Source organism: Mandrillus leucophaeus, unplaced genomic scaffold (assembly GCF_000951045.1).
Source record: "Mandrillus leucophaeus isolate KB7577 unplaced genomic scaffold, Mleu.le_1.0 Scaffold253, whole genome shotgun sequence".
Taxonomy (NCBI): Eukaryota; Metazoa; Chordata; class Mammalia; order Primates; family Cercopithecidae; genus Mandrillus; species Mandrillus leucophaeus.
Window position 1 is genome coordinate 2486933 of NW_012102621.1, and position 18975 is coordinate 2505907.

The 18975-nt window shown below is 46.0% G+C and overlaps 1 protein-coding gene across 2 annotated transcripts in view; it reads left to right on the forward strand.

Annotated features, from left to right (window-relative positions):
- CPPED1 (calcineurin-like phosphoesterase domain containing 1) overlaps positions 1 to 18975 on the forward strand; it is a 140043-nt gene that overhangs the window by 89638 nt on the left and 31430 nt on the right. Inside the window, exon 3 of one of the 2 annotated variants that reach the window (XM_011983672.1) lies at positions 7754 to 8179. The exons of the other annotated variant lie outside the window; for it this stretch is intronic. Within the exon in view, the coding sequence (XP_011839062.1) occupies positions 7754 to 8179 (426 nt within the window). The remainder of the gene's footprint in view (positions 1 to 7753; positions 8180 to 18975) is intronic. 2 annotated transcript variants of the gene reach the window in all.

An 18975-nucleotide genomic window follows, 5' to 3' on the forward strand; every position in this document is an offset into this window, starting at 1 on the left:
GAGGTGGCAGGCGCCTGTAGTCGTTGATTTATTTTTAACAAAATTGTGTCATACTACTAGCTCTTGTAACTTCCTGTTTTCACTTACTGTCTGCCACTGCCAGCCCAACGCTTGCTCCCCAAACCTTAACAATGTCCCTTTTCTATGTATCCGTAGCCACTAACTTCAGATCTCCTTCATTCTTTGTGATGCCTGTTTATTACTCTACACATATTACCCATTCCTTATTAATGAACACTTAAGCCAATTTAAATGTTTATACCTTCTCAATTATTGTTACAAGGAATGGTTATGTTTTGCACACTTGTGTATGTCTCTGTGGGATAAATGCTGATAAATGGAGCTGCTGGTTCGCTCAGTATCATGAAGTTATTAAAGTTCTAATGGATATTTCCAGTTGCCCCTTGAAAGGAGTTCTACTTGCCCCCGGAAAGGAGTTTTAATTACTGAACTATGATCTTAACCATATAGTTGATGCCCTGACTTGACTATTCCGTTCCAACCTGAGGTAGGGACGGGGCCCCACCGACTCTGTTTCCAGGGACCTCTTAGGGCTGGCTCTGGAAATTCTTGTCCTTGGCATGCTTCCCTCTCTGTGCAAGGGCCTAAGCACCGTCTCATCCATGTATCCATCTGTCTGCAGGACAGGTGTGGCCTCCAGGCACCACAGCAGATGAGTTGTCAGGCAAACGTGAGCTCTGGGCTAGGATGTCAACCTGCAGACATGTGTGTTCTTTCCTGCATTTCTCAGAGACAGCAGCAGCACTGGGGGTCAAGCTCCCTGAGAATGAGGAAAATGCAAGGGAGATCTCAGAAAACCTGAGACCCGCCTCCCTCCTCCCCTGTCTCTTCCCTGGGTAGGGGACTGTTAGAAAGGGGAAGGGAAGGTATGCACATACTACATACTGGACGCTTTAAATACGTGATCTCATTTACCTCACAATTTCCATAAAGGCGGTGATAAGATTTTCATTTTAGTGTCTAGAAGACAGGCTCAGAGGGCAGCATCCCCAGACGATACCCCTAATAAAAAGCAACCTCAGGTCCTCTGAATCTAGAGCCCACCTATGGATTCCCTTGAAAAGCCAACCCCAAGGGCACCATCGTGGGGGCACCTATTAGAATGATGGTGAATGTGTCTCCAGCCCCACCCTCCACTGAACTCCAGACTCCTAGATCCAGCTGCCCTCTCAGCAGCCCAACCTGGAGGGATCATGAGTATATTGATAACTTTGGCAGTTTCTTCTCTTTTCTTTTAGCATGGCAGAATATACATAACGTTACATGTACCACCTTAACCATTTTAAGGGTACCATTCAGTGGCATGAAGTATATTCCTATTTGTTGTGCAGTCATCATCACCATCTGTCTCCATGGCTCTTTTTATCTTGCAAAATGGAAACTCTGTGCCCATTAAACAGTAACTTACCATCCTTCCCTCCTGAAATCCTGGCAACCACCATTCTACTTTCTGCCTCTATGAATTTGACCACTGTAAGTGCCTCATATAAGTGACATCAAACAGTATTTGTCTTTTCTGCATGACTTATTTCACTTAGCATATATCCTAAAGGTTCATCCATGTTGTAGCATGTGTCAGAATTCCCTTCTTTATTATGATTGAATAATATTCCATTGTATGGATATACCACAGTTCGCTTATCCATTCATCTGTCAGTGGATATTTGGGTTGCTTCCATGTTTAAGCTGTTGTGAATAATGCCACTGTGAACATAGGTATAAAAACATCTCTTTGAGACCCTGCTTTCAGTTATTTTGGAGACATACTCAGATATAGAATTGTTGGATTATCTGGTAATTCTATGTTTAATTTTGGGGGAAGCCACTATATTGTTTTACGTGGCTACACCATTTTTCATTCCCATCAGCAATGCACAAGGTTTCCAGTTTCTCCACATCCTCACCAATACCTGTTATTTTCTGTCTCTTCGATAGTAGCTATCCTCATGGGTATGGGGTGGTATCTCTTTGTGGTTTTGATTTGCATTTCTGTAATAAGTAGTCGTGTTGGGCACCTTTTTAATGTCCTTATTGGCCATTTATATATCCTCTTTGGAGAAATGTCTGTTGAATCCTTTGCCAACTTTTGAGTTGGGTTGTTTTAGTGGTTGTTGAGTTTTAGGTGTTCTCCATATACTCTGATATTAATTCCCTGTCAGATGTTTAATTTGAGAGTATTTTCTCCCATTCCATGGTTTGCACTTTTTTCTCTGTTGACAGTGTCTGTTGATGCACAAACGTTTTAAATTTTCATGAGAGGTCCAATTTGTCTGTTTCCCCCCACTTTTTTTTTGCCTGTAACAATACATCGAATTTTATATTCAAACTGAGCTTTTGATTTCTACCTGTAACCTGTTTCTCTCCTAGTCTTTTCCCTGACAGTAAACAACATGACCAGCCTCCCAGTTGCTCAGATGTCTGGGAATTAATTTTGAGTCCTTCCTGTAACCAGTACAAGAGGATTCCTGTCAATTCTACCTCCCAAATATCTCTTAAATCCTTCTTGTTAAACCTCTAATTTTTATATTATGTTAGGATACAGAAATACTATTGATTTTTATATATTTACTTTGCATCCAAGCTAATTTCTTTTATTAGTGCTAAGAGTCTTTGATGTTTTGTTTTATTTTATTTTGCTTTTTGTAGATTATTTGGGATTTTTTTGTGGAGACAGTCTTGTCTTATGAGAATAGACTGTTTGATTTCTTTCTTTCTAATCTGTATGCCCTTCCCTTCCCTTCCTTCCCTTCCTTTCCCTTCCTTCCTCCCTTCCTTCTTTTCCTTCCTCCTTTTCCTTCCTTCCTTTTCCTTCCTTCCTTTCCTTCCTTCCCTTCCTTCCTTCCCTTCCTTCCCTTCCTTCCCTTCCTTCCCTTCCTTCCCTTCCTTCCCTTCCTTCCCTGCCTGCCTGCCTGCCTATTGCACTGACTAGGATTTCTGGTATGAATTTCAGTGAGAGTGTGAGATCAGACCTCCTTGTTTTGTTCCTGATCTTGGGGGAAGGCAGTCGGTCTTTCACCATTACCTATGATCATAGCTTTACTTTTTTACAGATGTCCTTTATCCAGTTAAGGATGTTTATTTCTCTTCCTAATTCACAAAGAGATTTTATTAGACAATGCATTTTAAGGCTATTTGGAAAACAACCAAGATACTAACGTCTGCCTTAATGAATATGGAAAAAAATAAATCATACCTCTCACAGTACCACTGATACAAATAAGAATTTTGTAATTATCGTTATAATGCTTTTTACTTCCTAGTTTTATTTTGACTGATTGCATTAAAGTTTTTTGAAGTGTTTTAAACACTTTGCAGCTTTCTAGACTGCTCTCGCCATTCCCACCCAGGACTTCTCTCCATGGGGGTCAGGTGTGTGCTGACATTGGGGTCCCGGTACTCTTGGCACCCACTTCTCAGCAGATACCTCTTATCCACCTTGGAGACCCCAGAACAATCCTTCTCCGCCCCTCTTCTGAGTCATTTCTTGCCATTTTTCCGAGTCTTTCCCCTTGTTTCCCTGCCTTTCTTCCTGTCCTTTATGTACATTCTTTTTGTGAGCACAGAACCCTGCATGAGACAGGAAACTCATTGAAGCTCTGTGTCCTTGGGCAGGTTTCTATTTTTTTCTGTTCATGCTGGTGAGGTTGGCTTTGGCCAGCCTAATATACGATGACACTGGGTTCTCATATACGATGGGACTTTTTTGAGAAAGAGTTTTGCTCTTGTCACTCAGGCTGGAGTGCAATGTTGCAATCTTGGCTCACTGCAACCTCCGCCTCCCGGCTTCAAGCAATTCTCCTGTCTCAGCTTCCTGAGTAGCTAGGATTACAGGCCCACGCCACCATGCCCAGCTAATTTTTGTATTTTTAGTAGAGATGGGGTTTTGCCACATTAGCCAGGCTGGTCTTAAACTCCTGATCTCAAATGATCCTCCTCCTGCCTTAGCCTCCCAAAGTCTTAGGATTACAGGCATGAGCCACTGCGCCCGGCCACAATGGGACTATTTTTCAGGAAGCTCTGCTAAGTTGTGCTGTGATCTTTGTTAATACTAAGTTGTTGTTAATATTGTATGTAACCCTACAGAGATTCTGATATATGCAAATGAGAGCTTGTTAAAGATCATGCAAACGTTTATATTCAACTTGGCGTTTTGTAATCTAGGATTTACTCTTTTATTTCTAAATTCTTAACTAAAAACTATTTCTGTCCCTGGGGGAAGATTTTCATTCCTTCCGAAACGACTTACTGGTTGTTAGGCACACACAGTGGGTCACTGATAGAAATGGAAGAATTTATCACATTTCGGGGGATGGGATGTGGAAAGCAGACAACCGACAGCTTTGCATTCTTGTTTGTACCAGACTCTAGGCATCATTATCCTAGTAGGAATTCTTACAGCCATTCCGGAGGGATGGGAATTATCATCCCCATTTCATACACGATGAAACCAAGACTCAGAGGAACCAAGGGACTTACCCAAGGCCGTGCAGCTTGTAAGGGGCAAGAGACCAACCCCAGGGCACACTCACTCCACCTCAGCGCTTGTGACTGTGCAAGAGGTATAGAAAGTGTTGGAAGAGCTACACAAGAAAGAGGCTCATCTTTTTTTTATTATTATTTTTCAACAATAGATAAATAAATAAATAATTTTTTTGAGACAGAATCTCACTCTGTTGCCCAGGCTGGAGTGCAGTGGTGCGGTCTCAGCTGCTCACTGCAACCTCCGCCTCCCGGGTTCAAGCGATTCTCCTGCTTCAGCCTCCCAAGTAGCTGGGGTAACAGGTATATGCCACCACGCCAGGCTAATTTTTCTATTTTTAGCAGAGATGGGGTTTCACCATGTTGGCCAGGTTGGTCTTGAACTCTTGACCTCAAGTGATCTGCCCGCCTCGGCCTCCCAAAGTGCGGGGATTATAGGCATCAATCACTTCGCCCTGCCAAGAGGCTCATCTTTGCTGGAGGAAATTCAGGGAAGATGAGCTGCATGGTTTTTTTTTTGTTTTTTGTTTTTTGTTTTTAACAGATTATTGGAGGATATTGGTGGTTTCCCCAAAAGCAGCATCCCTCTTTGTTTGGAAACACATATCACGTTACCGTGTGTAATTCCCAGCTCTTCCTTGTTGGTTGCTCCCAGACAAGGTTTCCTTCCCAAGTAAGCCTTTCTTTTGAACTGCCCCTTCTTAACTTTTCTGTTTATGGTCATTAGGGATTCGGACATTTTCCATACCTGCCTCAGTTAGCAGGTGAAGGGCCATGATTAATGCCTTTGAAAATCAAGAACAGGGAATGCTCCACACCCCAATGTATTATAAAGTCCTCATCCTGTGTCTCAGGGCAGCCAAGAGAAGTCACCCTAAGAGCAAGGACCTCAGTTTGTGACCAGGACCCTGTAGACAGCACCCTGATCTGGACCACCAAGTTCAAATCCCTGCTCCTTCACTGGTGTCCAGAGGAAGTGAGTCGGTGCACACACAGCTCTGAGAACAGTGCCTGGCCTGTAGGAAGTGCTAGAAAGTATTGTCAGTGATCGAATGTCCCCAAATCCTCAAGTCAGTGTGAACAGAAAGAAGAGGAAGTAAGAAAGGCTGCTTTCAGGTCTTTGAGAAAAGCCAGTGAGGAAAGTGGTGATGAATCAGCCTTGGACCACAAGGGTCTCTTTGAGAGAGTTTGTTGTGTTCAAAGCCACAAAGGACTTGTCATTCCTAAACTGGCATGGGAAAAGAACCAACCAATAGAGTCTTCGAGAGGATCATGTAAGTCAACACAGATGCCTGCAGTCTGGGTTCGGCTAAAGAAGCAATGTCAATCAATGGCACCTTCGATGCAGATGGCAGGTGAACGAACCCCGAGCACCCCCGAGAGAGAGGCCTCCTGGTTTCTGGTGCAGGCAGAACATGCTTCTCCCTAAGGCTCCGTCCATTGGGCTTCAGGCCGTGCAGCCACCTTCCATCTCTGGGGACCAGTGGAATGCGCTCAGGAAAGGCTGGCTGACCTCTGCAGCAGAAGCTGGGGTCCGAAGCCCAGTCTGCTCAGCCTTCAGCAGAAGCAGGTCCTGCCTGCTCCAGGGACCCAGAGTCCTCTCTTCCAGGGGCGCTGGGGGTTTGTCTGCAGTCCACGTTGGCCTCATGGCTGGTCTGAGTTGATCTAGGCTGGCCCTGGGGTTCCGAGTCCAAACATTCATTCCAGCCACCTGGCTGGCTTCCTCGATCTTCTTTAAGCCCTGGAACCATGGAGCCAAAACCTTTGAGTTCTTTTTTTTTTTCCAGTGAAAATTATACATAAGCTTGGGCAAAGGGAGGGAGGAAAGAAGGAAGGGAGAAGGGAAAGGAGGGAAGGAAGGGAAAGAAAGAAAGTAGTATTTAGGTTGGTGCAAAAGTAATTGTGATTTTTTGCCATTACTTTCAATGGCAAAAACTGCAATTACTTTTGCACCAGCCTAATATAAAGAGTTTTAAACCAAATGTAAGACTCCCTCCCTCTCTCCTTCTGTTTCCTGGATTTAACCAGAGTTAACAGTTTTCTTTGAATCTTGGGGGACATTTTATTCATAATACATGAATATATGTGAGGCTTTTAAAAATTTATGTTTGATTTTATTCCTCTGTGCCTTATATTATTAACTTACTATATATTAAAGATCTTCTCATAGCATTAATATGGATCGCCTGTTTCTTATCTTGATATTTATTTATTTCATTAGGGTTAAATATAAAACTATTTCAGTGAGATATTGAAATTCTGAACTCTTACACATCTAAGAACATAACTGAAAGTAAATGGCATGAACCTTGGCAGAATTATAAAAAGAGACAGATCAATCCACAGTTACAGTGACAACTTAACCAAGTCTCTCAGAAACAAATATACATCAACAGGCCAAAAGAAAAGGATAATGTCACAGAAAATTTGAACCACACCATTAACGAGTTTGATTGAGTGGAAATATGAGGAAATTGGTTTTCAACAGTTAGAGAATGCATGTTCTGCTGGGTGCGGTGGCTCACGCCTGTAATCCCAGTACTTTGGGAGGCTAAGGCAGAGATTCACTCTTGTTGCCCAGGCAATGGCGTGATCTTGGCTCACTGCAACCTCCGCCTCCCCAGTTCAAGCGATTCTCCTGCCTCAGCCTCCCGAGTAGCTGGGATTACAGGCACCCGCACCCATGCCCAGCTAATTTTTGTATTTTTAGTAGAGATGGGGTTTCACCACGTTGTCCAGGCTGGTCTTGAACTCCTGACCTCAGGTGATCCACCCTCCTGTGCTTCCCAAAGTGCTGGGATTACAGGTGTGAGCCACCACATCCAGCCTGATTTTCTTTTTATGAAGACAGGGTCCCACTATAGTGCCTAGGTTTGTCTCGGAGTTCCTGGGCTCAAGTGATCCCTCCCACCTCAGCCTCCCAAAGTGCTGGGATTACAGATGTGAGCCGCCGCACCCGGTCCACTAATATTTAATCTCAGGATTGACTTCACACCATCACTCAGCAACGTGAGGCAGGGGGCCATGTAGTCATGGAATTTCTAAGTTGTCCTGGGGAAGGATGGGCAGAGGCCCCCATCGGACTTGTTGGTTTGCTTTTAGCACATGACTGCATTTTGCAGTTTCCATGTGCCAGGTCAAGTGGATTTCTAGATTACTCTCTCTTTTAATTTTATGTTAGTAAGTACTTAAGTTAGTTATTTCAAGTGAATAAGCCTCTGGCTGTCTCAGGACGTGACCCTCTCTCTTCCAGGGAAGCCGTGGCGAACGGAGCAGACGGAGGACCTGAAGCGAGTGCTCAGAACGGTGGACAGGGCGATCCCATTGGTCCTCGTCAGCGGCAACCACGACATCGGCAATGCCCCCACGGCCGAGACCGTCGAGGAGTTCTGCCAAACTTGGGGAGACGACTACTTCAGCTTCTGGGTCGGGGGCGTCCTGTTCCTGGTCCTCAATTCCCAGTTCTACCAGAACCCCTCCCAGTGCCCCAGCCTGAAGCAGGCGCAGGACCAGTGGCTGGACGAGCAACTGAGCATCGCGAGGCAGCGGCACTGCCAGCATGCCATCGTCTTCCAGCACATCCCGCTGTTCCTAGAGAGCATTGACGAGGACGACGACGACTACTTCAACCTCAGCAAGCCCACTCGGAAGAAGCTGGCAGACAAGCTCATCCACGCAGGTAGATGTCTCGGGCCACGGGTTTCAGGGAGGAAGGGCACGTCTAGAGAGGGCATTTCCAGATCCTTCTCCCGTCCCGCTGCAATGTGGCAAAAAGGGAGAGAGGACTAGGCCGGGAGTTCTGATCCCAGCTCTTGGACTTGCAGACTGCATGGCTGGCTACCTAATCCTCCTGCGCCTCAGTTTCCTCGTCTGTAAAACAGGAATAGTAATAGTAGCCCTCTTGCAGGATGGGTTCGAGGAGTATATGAGAAAGGCCTCCCAAACATGGAGAACAGCCCGTAGCCTGAGTACTCAGTGTGCCGTAGCTGCTCATAGTTGAAGATGGGGGTTCTGGAAGTGGCAGGAGGGGTTTATTGGGGGAAGGAGACCAGGTGGTGCAGGTGGGTGTGAATGTGGCTTGCATGTGCCTTAGGAGAAGGCAAGATGCCAGGGACATCTGCTTTCACTTCTCTGGGAAGCAGACACCTTGCTCAAGGGCAGACGATCTTTAAGAGCCAAGCTTCCCTCCAGTATTCGTCAGCTGTGACCCAGGAAATCCTGGGATGTGACTTCGGTGGACAGTTCCTGGGGCCTGATCAGTTTTCCTCTGGCAAGGTGGATTAAGTTCTCTTCCAGAATCAGGAGAGAGTAATGGATTTAGTCCCATCTTTTGCGGCCAGTCATACATGTAACACACGTACGCACACACAGAATGAAGGCGCTCCATTTCTGGAGGCCACATCTCAGTTTCTGACGGCGCTCTAAGGCACTAGCCCACCCACCTCCTTTATTTTTCTGGTAGCACCTGCCATGGGCCTTTCAAGAGAAATAGTCTGTTCTAGGTGGATTCCCTGGGTTACCAGTGACTTGGCAAATTCCAGTTTTGCCAACGGTTGTGTCTCTTCTCTTTGTCCTCATTCTTCCTTTCACCAGGGCTTACTTTCTTTTCTTTCTTTCTTTTTTTTTTTTTTTTTTGAGACAAAGTCTTGTTCTGTTGCCCAGGCTGGAGTGCAGTGGCAAAATCTCGGCTCACTGCAACCACCGCCTCCCGGATTCCAGCAATTCTCATGCCTCAGCCTCCCAAGTAGCTGGGATTACAGACGCTGACCACCACACCCAGCTAATTTTGTACTTTTAGTAGAAATGGGGTTTCACCATGTTGGCCAGGCTGGTTTCAAACTCCTGACCTCAAGTGATTTGCCTACCTTGGCTTCTCAAGGCCACAGGACCTGATCAGCTTTCCTCTGGTGAGGTGGATTAAGTTCTCCTCTAGAATCGGAAGAGAGTAACGGATTTAGTCCCACCTGGGATTACAATGCTGGGATTACAGGTGTGAGCCACCACGCCCAGCTGACACTTCCGTGTTTTCGAGACATTTTGCAAAAAGCTCATATAATTGGAGATGTTTTCCAGCTGTTCCATGGAGATAAAGTTAGAAAACTTCTATTAAGGCCTTTGAAATTTCATGCCGTGCTTGAGTTGGTGCAGAAAACTGTCTTGATGACAAGGAAACAAAGCATCAAGATGGCCTGAGCACCCCCATGGAGACTATTCTGTAACGAAGAATAAAGCCAGAGAGAACATTTAATGCCACTGAAGTGATTCCTTTCATATCCAATAGTGATTTTTTTTGAGATGGAGTCCCGCTCTTGTCACCCAGGCTGGAGTGCAGTGGCACAATCTCAGCTCACTGCAACCTCCGTCTCCTGGGTTAAAGCAATTTTTCTGTCTCAGCCTGCTGAGTACCTGGGATTACAGGCGGCCGTCACCATGTCCAGCTAATTTTTGTATTTTTAGTAGAGGCAGGTTGGCCAGGTTTAGTTTCACCATGTTGGCCAGGCTGGTCTTGAAACTCCTGACCTCAGGTGATCCACCCACCTCAGCCTTCCAAAGCGCTGGGATTACAGGTGTGAGCCACCGCAGCCAGCCAGATCTAATGTTAGATGAGTAAAACCCATGACTGCCCTGAGTTCTTTGTTCTTGTCAACCACATTCCTGAGTGGTATGTAGTTCTGTGGTTTTCCCATTGTAGGACGGAGCACCCCCAGATATCGAGAAGACCCACAGCTCTAAATTTATTTATTTTTTTATTTATTGAGAGACTCTTGCTCTGTCACCCAGACTGGAGTGCAGTGGCGTGATCATGGCTCACTGCAGCCTCGACCTCCTAGGCTTAAGCAATTTTCCCACCTCTACCTTCTGAGAAACTGGGACTATAGGCACACGCCACCATGCCCAGCTAATTTTTTAAATTATGTGTAGAAACGGAGTCTCACTGTGTTGCACCTGGCCGGGCTTGAATTCCTGGCCTCAAATGATCCCCTTGCCTTGGCCCCTGAAAGAGTTATAAATTACAAGTGTGAGCTCTAACAGAGCACCCTTGGGAGAAGCCTGTTGACCACCCACCAAGGGCCCTACAGGTTGGCATCGTATCCATGATGCCCCAGCCCCCTGCCCACTCAGAACTGCAACCCCTCAAGCTCAGGAACCAGAGTTGTTGGCAAACCACGGGCTGGTCTATGTCTCCAGTTATCCTAGCTCCCAGAGTCTGATAGCCACAACCAGAATGGCAGTTGATTAATTTAGGGCAAGACTGCAGCCCTGGCCTCTGCCCCAGCAGTGCTTTCTCTTCCTGTAGGCAGAGCTACATGGGAAGCCCAGTTATAATCAGGAGGCTGCTTGGTAGGCGTGAGACAGAGCAGGGGGGTTAGTTTCCTTATTCCACTCTCAGTGACATCAGGCGCTGGAATCCAGTGGCTCCGTCTCCAGAGGAGCTCGCTAGCTGAAGGCACTTGGTCATTTCATGTCCCTTCAATTGTCTCTGTAGCCTGCCCACTGTCTAATCTGGGACCTAGCAGCAGCTCTGCACAGTGCTTCCCACTCTGCTCTTGCCCATTCTAGTTCATTCTACACCTAACAGCAAGATGGGCGTGTAACTGACTGCCCAGTGTGAGGCTTCCCTTCACCCCCAGGTCTGGCCCAGTTCCTCACTGCAGTGTCCAGGGCCCTTCTCAGTCACATCCGCCTTCCCCTGCGGCCACTTCTGGTTCATCTGCCTAGGCCCACTCAACAATTTTTTGTTTTTTGAGACAGAGTCTCACTCTGTCACCCAGGCTGTAGTGCAGTGGCATGATCTCGGGTCACTACAACCTCCACCTCCCGAGTTCGAGTGATTATCCTGCCTCAGCCTCCCGAGTAACTGGGATTACAGGCGCGCAGCACCACGCCTGGCTCATTTTTGCATTTTTAGTAGAGATGGGGTTTCACCGTGTTGGCCAGGATGGTCTCGAACTCCTGACCTCAAGTGATCTGCCCGCCTCAGCCTCCCAAAGTGCTGGAATTACAGGTGTGAGCCACCATGCCTGGCCTCAACATTTTTTTTTTTTCTTGAAATGGGGTCTTACCATGTCACTCAGGCTGGAGTGCAGTGTTGTGATCATAGCTCACTGCAGCTCTGGATTCCTGGGCTCAAGTGATCCTCCCACCTCAGCCCCCCAAGTAGCTGAGACTACAGTAGAGCACCGTGATGCCTGGCTAATTTTTTTATTTTTTGCAGAGATGGAAGGCTCACTGTGTTGCCCAGGCTGGTTTCAAATTCCTGGCCTCAAGTGACCCTCCCGCCTGGGTATCCCAAAGCGCTGGGATTATAGGTGTGAGACACCACATCCCGCCTCCCACTCAACTTTGACACCTTCTGTATAAGGCTCTCCCCTCCTCCCTGCCCCAGGTTCTTCAGCTTCTCTTATCCCAGCACTTGTCAAATGGATTTGCAAGTGTTGACTTGTCTGAATCCCCGCTAAACTCTCAGCTCCCTGAGGGCAGGGACAGGGTTATATTCAGCTATGCAGTTGGGAGGCTGGCTCAGATATTAGCTCATAATAAATGCTTTGTCAATATTTGTGGAATGAATGAATGAGTCAAAGTCTTAGGGCCAGGTGTGGTGGCTCATGCCTGTAATCCCAGCACTTTCGGAGGCCAAGGCAGGCGGATCACATGAAATCAGGAGTTTGAGACCAGGCTGGCCAACATGGCGAAACCCTGTCGGTACTAAAAAATACAATAATTAGCCAGGCCTGGTGGTGCTCACCTGTAATCCCAGCTACTCGGGAGGCTGAGGCAGAAGAATCACTTGAACCTGGGAGGTGGAGATTGCAGTGAGCCAAGATTGCGCCCCTGCACTCCAGCCTGGGCGACAGGAGCATGTTCAGACCATCAAGTTCCCAGCCCGTGGCCTCTGTGGCTTTGGTCTTAGGGAAGCCACTTGTGCCTCTCTCTGCTCCGGTCCTCAGGCTGGCTCTCCGGGGTCACTCATCAGTCTGTGTCTCTCTTCCCAAGCATCCCCTCCCAGTGCGTCCTCCGGGCAACGCCTGCAGGTATACAGACACCTCTTCTTGGCCACTGGCCTAAGGGTCTTCAGCTAAACCTGCTTCACAGAGAAGGCCAGAGAGGTGAGAGCCCTTTCTGCAATTCCCTTTCAGTTTCCGCGGCCTGCCAAACCAGGCCCTTTGCTGAATGACCTTCCAAACACAGAACGAATCTTAGGCAACATCAGAAAGAGATATGAGTCAGATGTGGATGCACTCTGCCGCAGGCAAAGAGACTTGCTGGGCTTGGAAGCTCAGGTAGGTGGGCGCTCTCGGGGGCTGTACGCATCCATGACTCAGTTATGCAGAAAGCAGCTCAGGTCACAACAACATAATTGGAACTCATTTTGGAAAGCCACAAGTTCAAGTGATATTTTGTAAAATTCATTAACTGAAAAGCTGGGATAAAATTGGGGGTGACGATGGCAGCTGGTATTTAATATTGCCTTTGGTTTTTTCTCCCCCCATGGCAATATTATTCCCTACTACTGTTTCAGTCTCATTTATCTCCTTGTGCTGAAATGCCAGTACTCAAAAATATGTCAAAAGCTCATCAGAATATCAGGGTAGCTTTTAATTATGATAATTGTGTTGTTATACAATATCCTTTTAAAGAGCACGTCTCTCCCCAAACCACCGTGGAGGTAAAACCCAGCTTCCTTCCAGCAAGTTTAATGAATAATTCTGAATCATTGTGTGGGATGAATAAATGATTTAATAATGAGCATCAACAATCATCTCTCATTGTTGCATTAATTTTTAAAAATTGGATGAGGTAAAGGAGGAGGAGGGATGTCACTGTGCAGTGGACCACCGGGAGCAGAGGGGTGTGCTGTGTGAACCGAAGCCCGCCAGCCTCCAAGCTCAGGTTTCCCTAGAAACAGATGCATCCTATTTCTACTTTTGAAGCTCAGTAGAAAACCCTCTTTGTATGATACAAAAACACTGTCAATAGCTGGTACAAATAAACAGTTATCAGGGCAGGACAGATATACCGGTGTGAAGTGGCACCTGTTATTTTCTGTCTCTGTTTCCCTTGCGTGAGGATAATCAATTTCATCACATCCAAGGTATGTAAAAATTGGTTTTCCCCTTAATTTGCCTAATACCTAGTTGGAGTAGCAAAGATAGGTAGTAGATAGTGAAATCTTGGTTGAACCGGGACATTGTCTCTGTCCCTTATGCCTCCTTCAGCAGAGGATTAATATGTGATCCATTTAATATGGATTCCAATTTAGAAACTCAATCTTAAAAAACAAAAGCTAGCTCTTTAACTGACCATGTTTCCCTTGATGTCTCGATACCTTTTCTTTTTTTCCATTCTCAGCAGAGAGGTTAGAACTGTGTTTTAGAGAGCCCAGAGCAAATGTGGCAATTATGAAAAATTCTAATAAGTTGATCTTTCCTGCAAAAGTTAATGAGTCATTTCACAGAATTAGAGTTTCATTTCTAGTATTTATGCTTTTTTAGAAAATGAGAGAGAGAGAAGATAAATCTTAGCCCATGGTTATAGTTTTAGGATTTCAAAGTTTTGGCCGGGCACAGTGGCTCACACATGTAATCTCAGCACTTTGGGAGGCCAATGTGGGTGGATCACTTGAAGTTAGGAATTCAAGACCAGCCTGGGCAACATGGTGAAGCCCCATCTCTACTAAAATACAGAAATTAGCCGGGCATGGTGGCGGGCACCTGTAGTCCCAGCTACTTGGGAGGCTGAGGCAGAAGAGTTGCTTGAACCCTGGAGGTGGAGGTTGCAGTGAGCCAAGATTACGCCAGTACATGCCAGTGTGGGCAACAGAGCAAGACTCCATCTCAAAAAAAAAAAAAAAAGTTCAAAGGTTTAAAGAACAAAAAGGTCAGGTTCCCAGGATCGACTTTATAGGAAGATAAAACATCAAATCCTGCTCTGACATCCTTTGAGCTGTATTGCAGTCACTTGTTTAGATCCTGGTTCCTCCAGGAAACAGAAGCCCAGCCTTATTCACCTCTGTAAGGCCAGCCCCCAGCCGAGAGTGTCATATAGTAGCTCCCCAATAAGTAAATAGTGGTTAATAGAATTGATTTAAGCGTGATTCGAGTCTACTTATCAGCAGGTAATATCCATATCATTGTGAGTTAGTTTTCATGAGCTGACTTTTTTATGGTGGTGGTGGGGGACAGAGTCTCGCTCTGTCACCCACGCTGGAGTGCAGTGGCACCATCTCCACTCACTGCAACTTCTGCCTCCCAGGTTTCTCCTACCTCAGCCTCCCGAGTAGCTGGGATTACAGGCGCACACCACCACGTCTGGCTAATTTTGGTATTTTTAGTAGAGACAATTTCACTATATTGGCCAGGCTGGTCTTGAACTCCTGACCTCAAGTGATCCGCTCACCTTGGCCTCCCAAAGTGCTAAGATTACAGGCATGAGCCACCACACCCAGCCCACAAGCTGACTTTTTTATGGGAAATGCTTCGCCTAGAGGGGTCAATAGAACTTTTCTGTAAAGGGTCAGATAGTAAACATTTTGGGCTTTGTGGCTCTATGGTCTCTGTAGCAACTACTCAACTCTGCCTTCATAATAAGAGAGCAGCCACAGACAGTGCATAAACAACGGGGTATGGCGGTGTTCCAATAAAACTTTATTTACAGAAACAGGTGGTAGGCCTGCCGGTGATAATTTTCCAACTCTTGGCTTGGAGAAATGTTCCCATTACGGGGTGATGCTCTTGCTCTCCCCAGAACCTTGTCCACATTCTGTATGTGTCTAAGTCTAGGATGTGTCTGACGACCCCATTGTGACAACTGCCTGACTCACGGAAGGGTCTGCCCAGAACAAGCCTCCTGAAGGTTCTCAGTGGAGGGCGTGCCTGGGTGAGGCACATGTTCCCCTGAAGACCAGGATGTGATTTGGGGATGGAGTGTGGATAAGAGGGTCCATGGTGCATGTAAGATGTCTAATAATTGGGTGATCAGCTTCACATGTATTAGAAAAAATAGAACTAGCTTATCAATTTAAAGAAAATGATTGAATGATCACCTGAGCTCAGGAGTTCGAGACCAGCCCGGCCAACATGGAGAAACCCCATCTCTACTAAAAATACAAAAATTAACCAAGTGTGGTGGCATACACCTGTAGTCCTAGCTGCTTGGGAGGCTAAGGCAGGACATTGGCTTGAACCCGGGAGGCGGAGGTTACAGTGAGCCGAGATCGTGCCACTGCACTCCAGCCTGGGTGACAGAGCAAGACTCTGACTCAAAAAGTAAAAAATAAAAGAAAAAGTAAAGAAAATGATTGAGTAAATAATAGTATGAGTACTGTGCAGATAAGGCAAAACTTGGGAATTTGTACAGGGGGAATTAGTGTCTAGGCTGGTGGGCGGGGGGTCCTGTAACCTGGCAGGTGAACAAACAGGATTTGGCTTCCTAAGTTGCTTGAGATAAGTCACTAAACATTTCTCTGCCTTAGTTTTCTCACTTATAAAATGAGGGTACTCACCCCAATCTTGTCAAGTTGGTGTATCCCTTAAGGGGAGTCATATATAAAATCAAAAAGACAAGTCAGGCCAGGCACAGCGGCTCACACCTGTAATCCCAGCACTTTGGCAAGCCGAGGCGGGTGGATCACCTGAGGTCAGGAGTTCAAGACCAGCCTGGCCAACATGGTGAAACCCCCATGTCTACTAAAAACACAAAAAATTAGCCAGGTGTGGTGGTGAGCGCCTGTAATCCCAGCTACTCGGGAGGCTGAGGCACGAGAATCGCTTGAACCCAGGAGGCGGAGGTTGCAGTGAGCCAAGATCACGCCACTGCACTCCCAGTGAGCCAAGATCACTGGGTGACTGAGTGACACTCCATCTCAAAAAAAAAAAAAAACAAAAAAAGCAAGTCACTTAGCACCATGTCTGGCTCATAGTGAGCACTCAGTAAGGGCGTGTTTGTTGTTCTGTATGATCCCGAACCGTTTGGGGAACCCACAGCAGGCGACTGTGCTTTATCCATTAGCTAGACCAGCATGCTTCTCACCTCTGGGGTGCTGGCGTCCTTCTTGTAGGGGTTCATGAGAATCTCCAGGACAGGCGGGCCTGGTTTGGGGACATGCCTGCTACCTGCTGATATAGCTGTGTAGATTTGAAAGGGAAATAGTGATCAACTCTGTTCAAAATTCAAGCTATAGGAAGTAAAGCTAGACAAAATTCTCTTGACTCCTGGGATGTGCGGGAAGAGAGACAGTTACAGCCAGTCTGAGATTTTTCAGGGTAGGTGAGGAATGCATGCTACTTTTAATTTTAACAAAAGGGGGTACTGGTTTAAAAGAGTGGTAATCATTGAAGTAGATGAAACATTCTTATGGAATTTAGTGATAAAATTTGATCCTTTTATTTTTCAAAGCACACGCCTGTTTCAAAAGAAAAAACTTTAGACAAATTAAAGTTCACAGTTTAGTTGAGCAAAGAATGATTCGTAAATCCAGGCAGACCCTTAACCAGAATAGAGGCTCAGAAAGACTCCAGCACAGCCAAATGGTGACAGACTTGTGGACAGAAAAAGGAAAGTGACCTACGGAAATCGGAAGTGAGGTACAAAAACAGCCAGATTGGTTACAACTCAGCATTTGTCTTATTTGAACACAGTTTGAACAGTTGACTGCCTGTGATTGGCCAAAACCAGAGATTGGCAAGAGTATGTTCTATTCTGTTTACACATCCAGTTCACTATGTATACAGAGAAACCTTTGGCTGAAATTAAATTGTGTAAAGAAGGCTGGGCATGGTGGCTCACACCTGTAATCCCAGCACTTTGGGAGACCGAAGCAGGAGGATCGCTTGAGCCTAAGAGTTCGAGACCAGCCCAGGCAACATAGTGAGACTCCATCTTTACCAAAAAGAATTTTTTTTTTTAACTAACCAGGCATAATGGTATGCACCTGTGGTCTCAGCTACTCAGAAGGCTGAGGTGGGAGGATTGGTTGAGCCCCGGAAGCCAAGGCTGCAGTAAGCTATGATTGCACCACTGTACTCCATCCTGGGCAACAGAGCAAGACCCTGTTTCAAAAAAATAAGTAAATAAAAATAAAGTATATAAGGAGGCAGCTTGAAGCCTCAATTTAATTTAACATACCTCACCAATTAAGTGTTAGTAAACACACCTTTGAATTTTTAGTTTCATATTTTTTTTTCCAAATATAGTAGACCTGTCCATAGGGCAGTGACAATCATGTTACAGTGCCCTCCCATTTAAAATGAATTTTTTAGGCTGAGCGTGGTGGCTCACGCCTATAATACCAGCCCTTTGGGAGGGCGAGGTGGGCGGATCACCTGAGGTGAGGAGTTCAAAACCAGCCTGGCCAACATGGTGAAACCTCATCTCTACTAAAAATATAAAAATTAGCGGGGTGTGGTGGCACGCACCTGTAATCACAGCTACTCCGGAGGCTAAAGCAGGAGAGTCACTTGAATCTGGGAGGCGGAGGTTGCAGTGAGCAGGGATCGTGCCACTGTACTCCAGCCTGGGCAACAAGAGGGAAACTCCGTCTCAAAAAAAAAAAAAGATTTTTTAAAAACGATCTCACTCTCATGCCCCCGCCCTACCCCCCCCCCCAAATTTTTTTTAAGCATCTATAGAATCCAGAGTTTGTGGGGCCTTATCAGTTTGAGGAAGTTTTCCCTTTTTGTTTTATTTCCTAAGATTCAGTCTTGAATTCATTTTCCCACGTTTAGCCTACTTTTTAGGTTCTGATCAGTTCGCCATAAAACATCACATGCTAGTCATTTAATGTCTGATTCTCATTCACTATAAACCTAGATAAAAGACCAACTGCCAAAGCTACATCTGGTGTGAAGTGATGGATTAGATTTCTCACTTTGGAGGTATCCTTAACAGTTGGGCTAATTAAAGTTGAAATGAAGTCCCGATGGTAAATATTTATAAATTGAGAATCTGGCATGTGTAAATGTATGCTGCTGATTCCTGAAGTTAAATCAACATTTATCCATTCAGCAAATAGCATGGGTCCCATGCTAGGCACTGAGGACAGAGGGATGAACGAAACAAACAAGTTTCTTCTCTGAGGTTGTGGATTGCTCTTCAACTAAAAATGTTGGGGTTTTTCTGTTCTTTTGTTTCTCGTGAGAGGGTCTCACTCTGTCACCCAGGCTGGAGTGCAGTGGCGCAATCTCAGCTCACTGCAACCTCCACCTCCTGGGTTCCAGTGATTCTCCTGCCTCAGCCTCCCAAGTAGCTGGAACTACAGGCACCCGCCACCACACTTGGCTAATTTTTGTATTTTTAGAAGCTATAGGGTTTCACCATGTTGGCCAGGCTGGTCTCTTAACTCCTGACCTCAGGTGACCCGCCCACCTGAGCCCCTCCTAAAGTGCTGGGATTACAGGCATGAGGCAACACAGCCAGCCAACTAAAAATGATGTAATTTTTTAATTCCATCACAACATTGCAAAAAGGAGCCCCCAG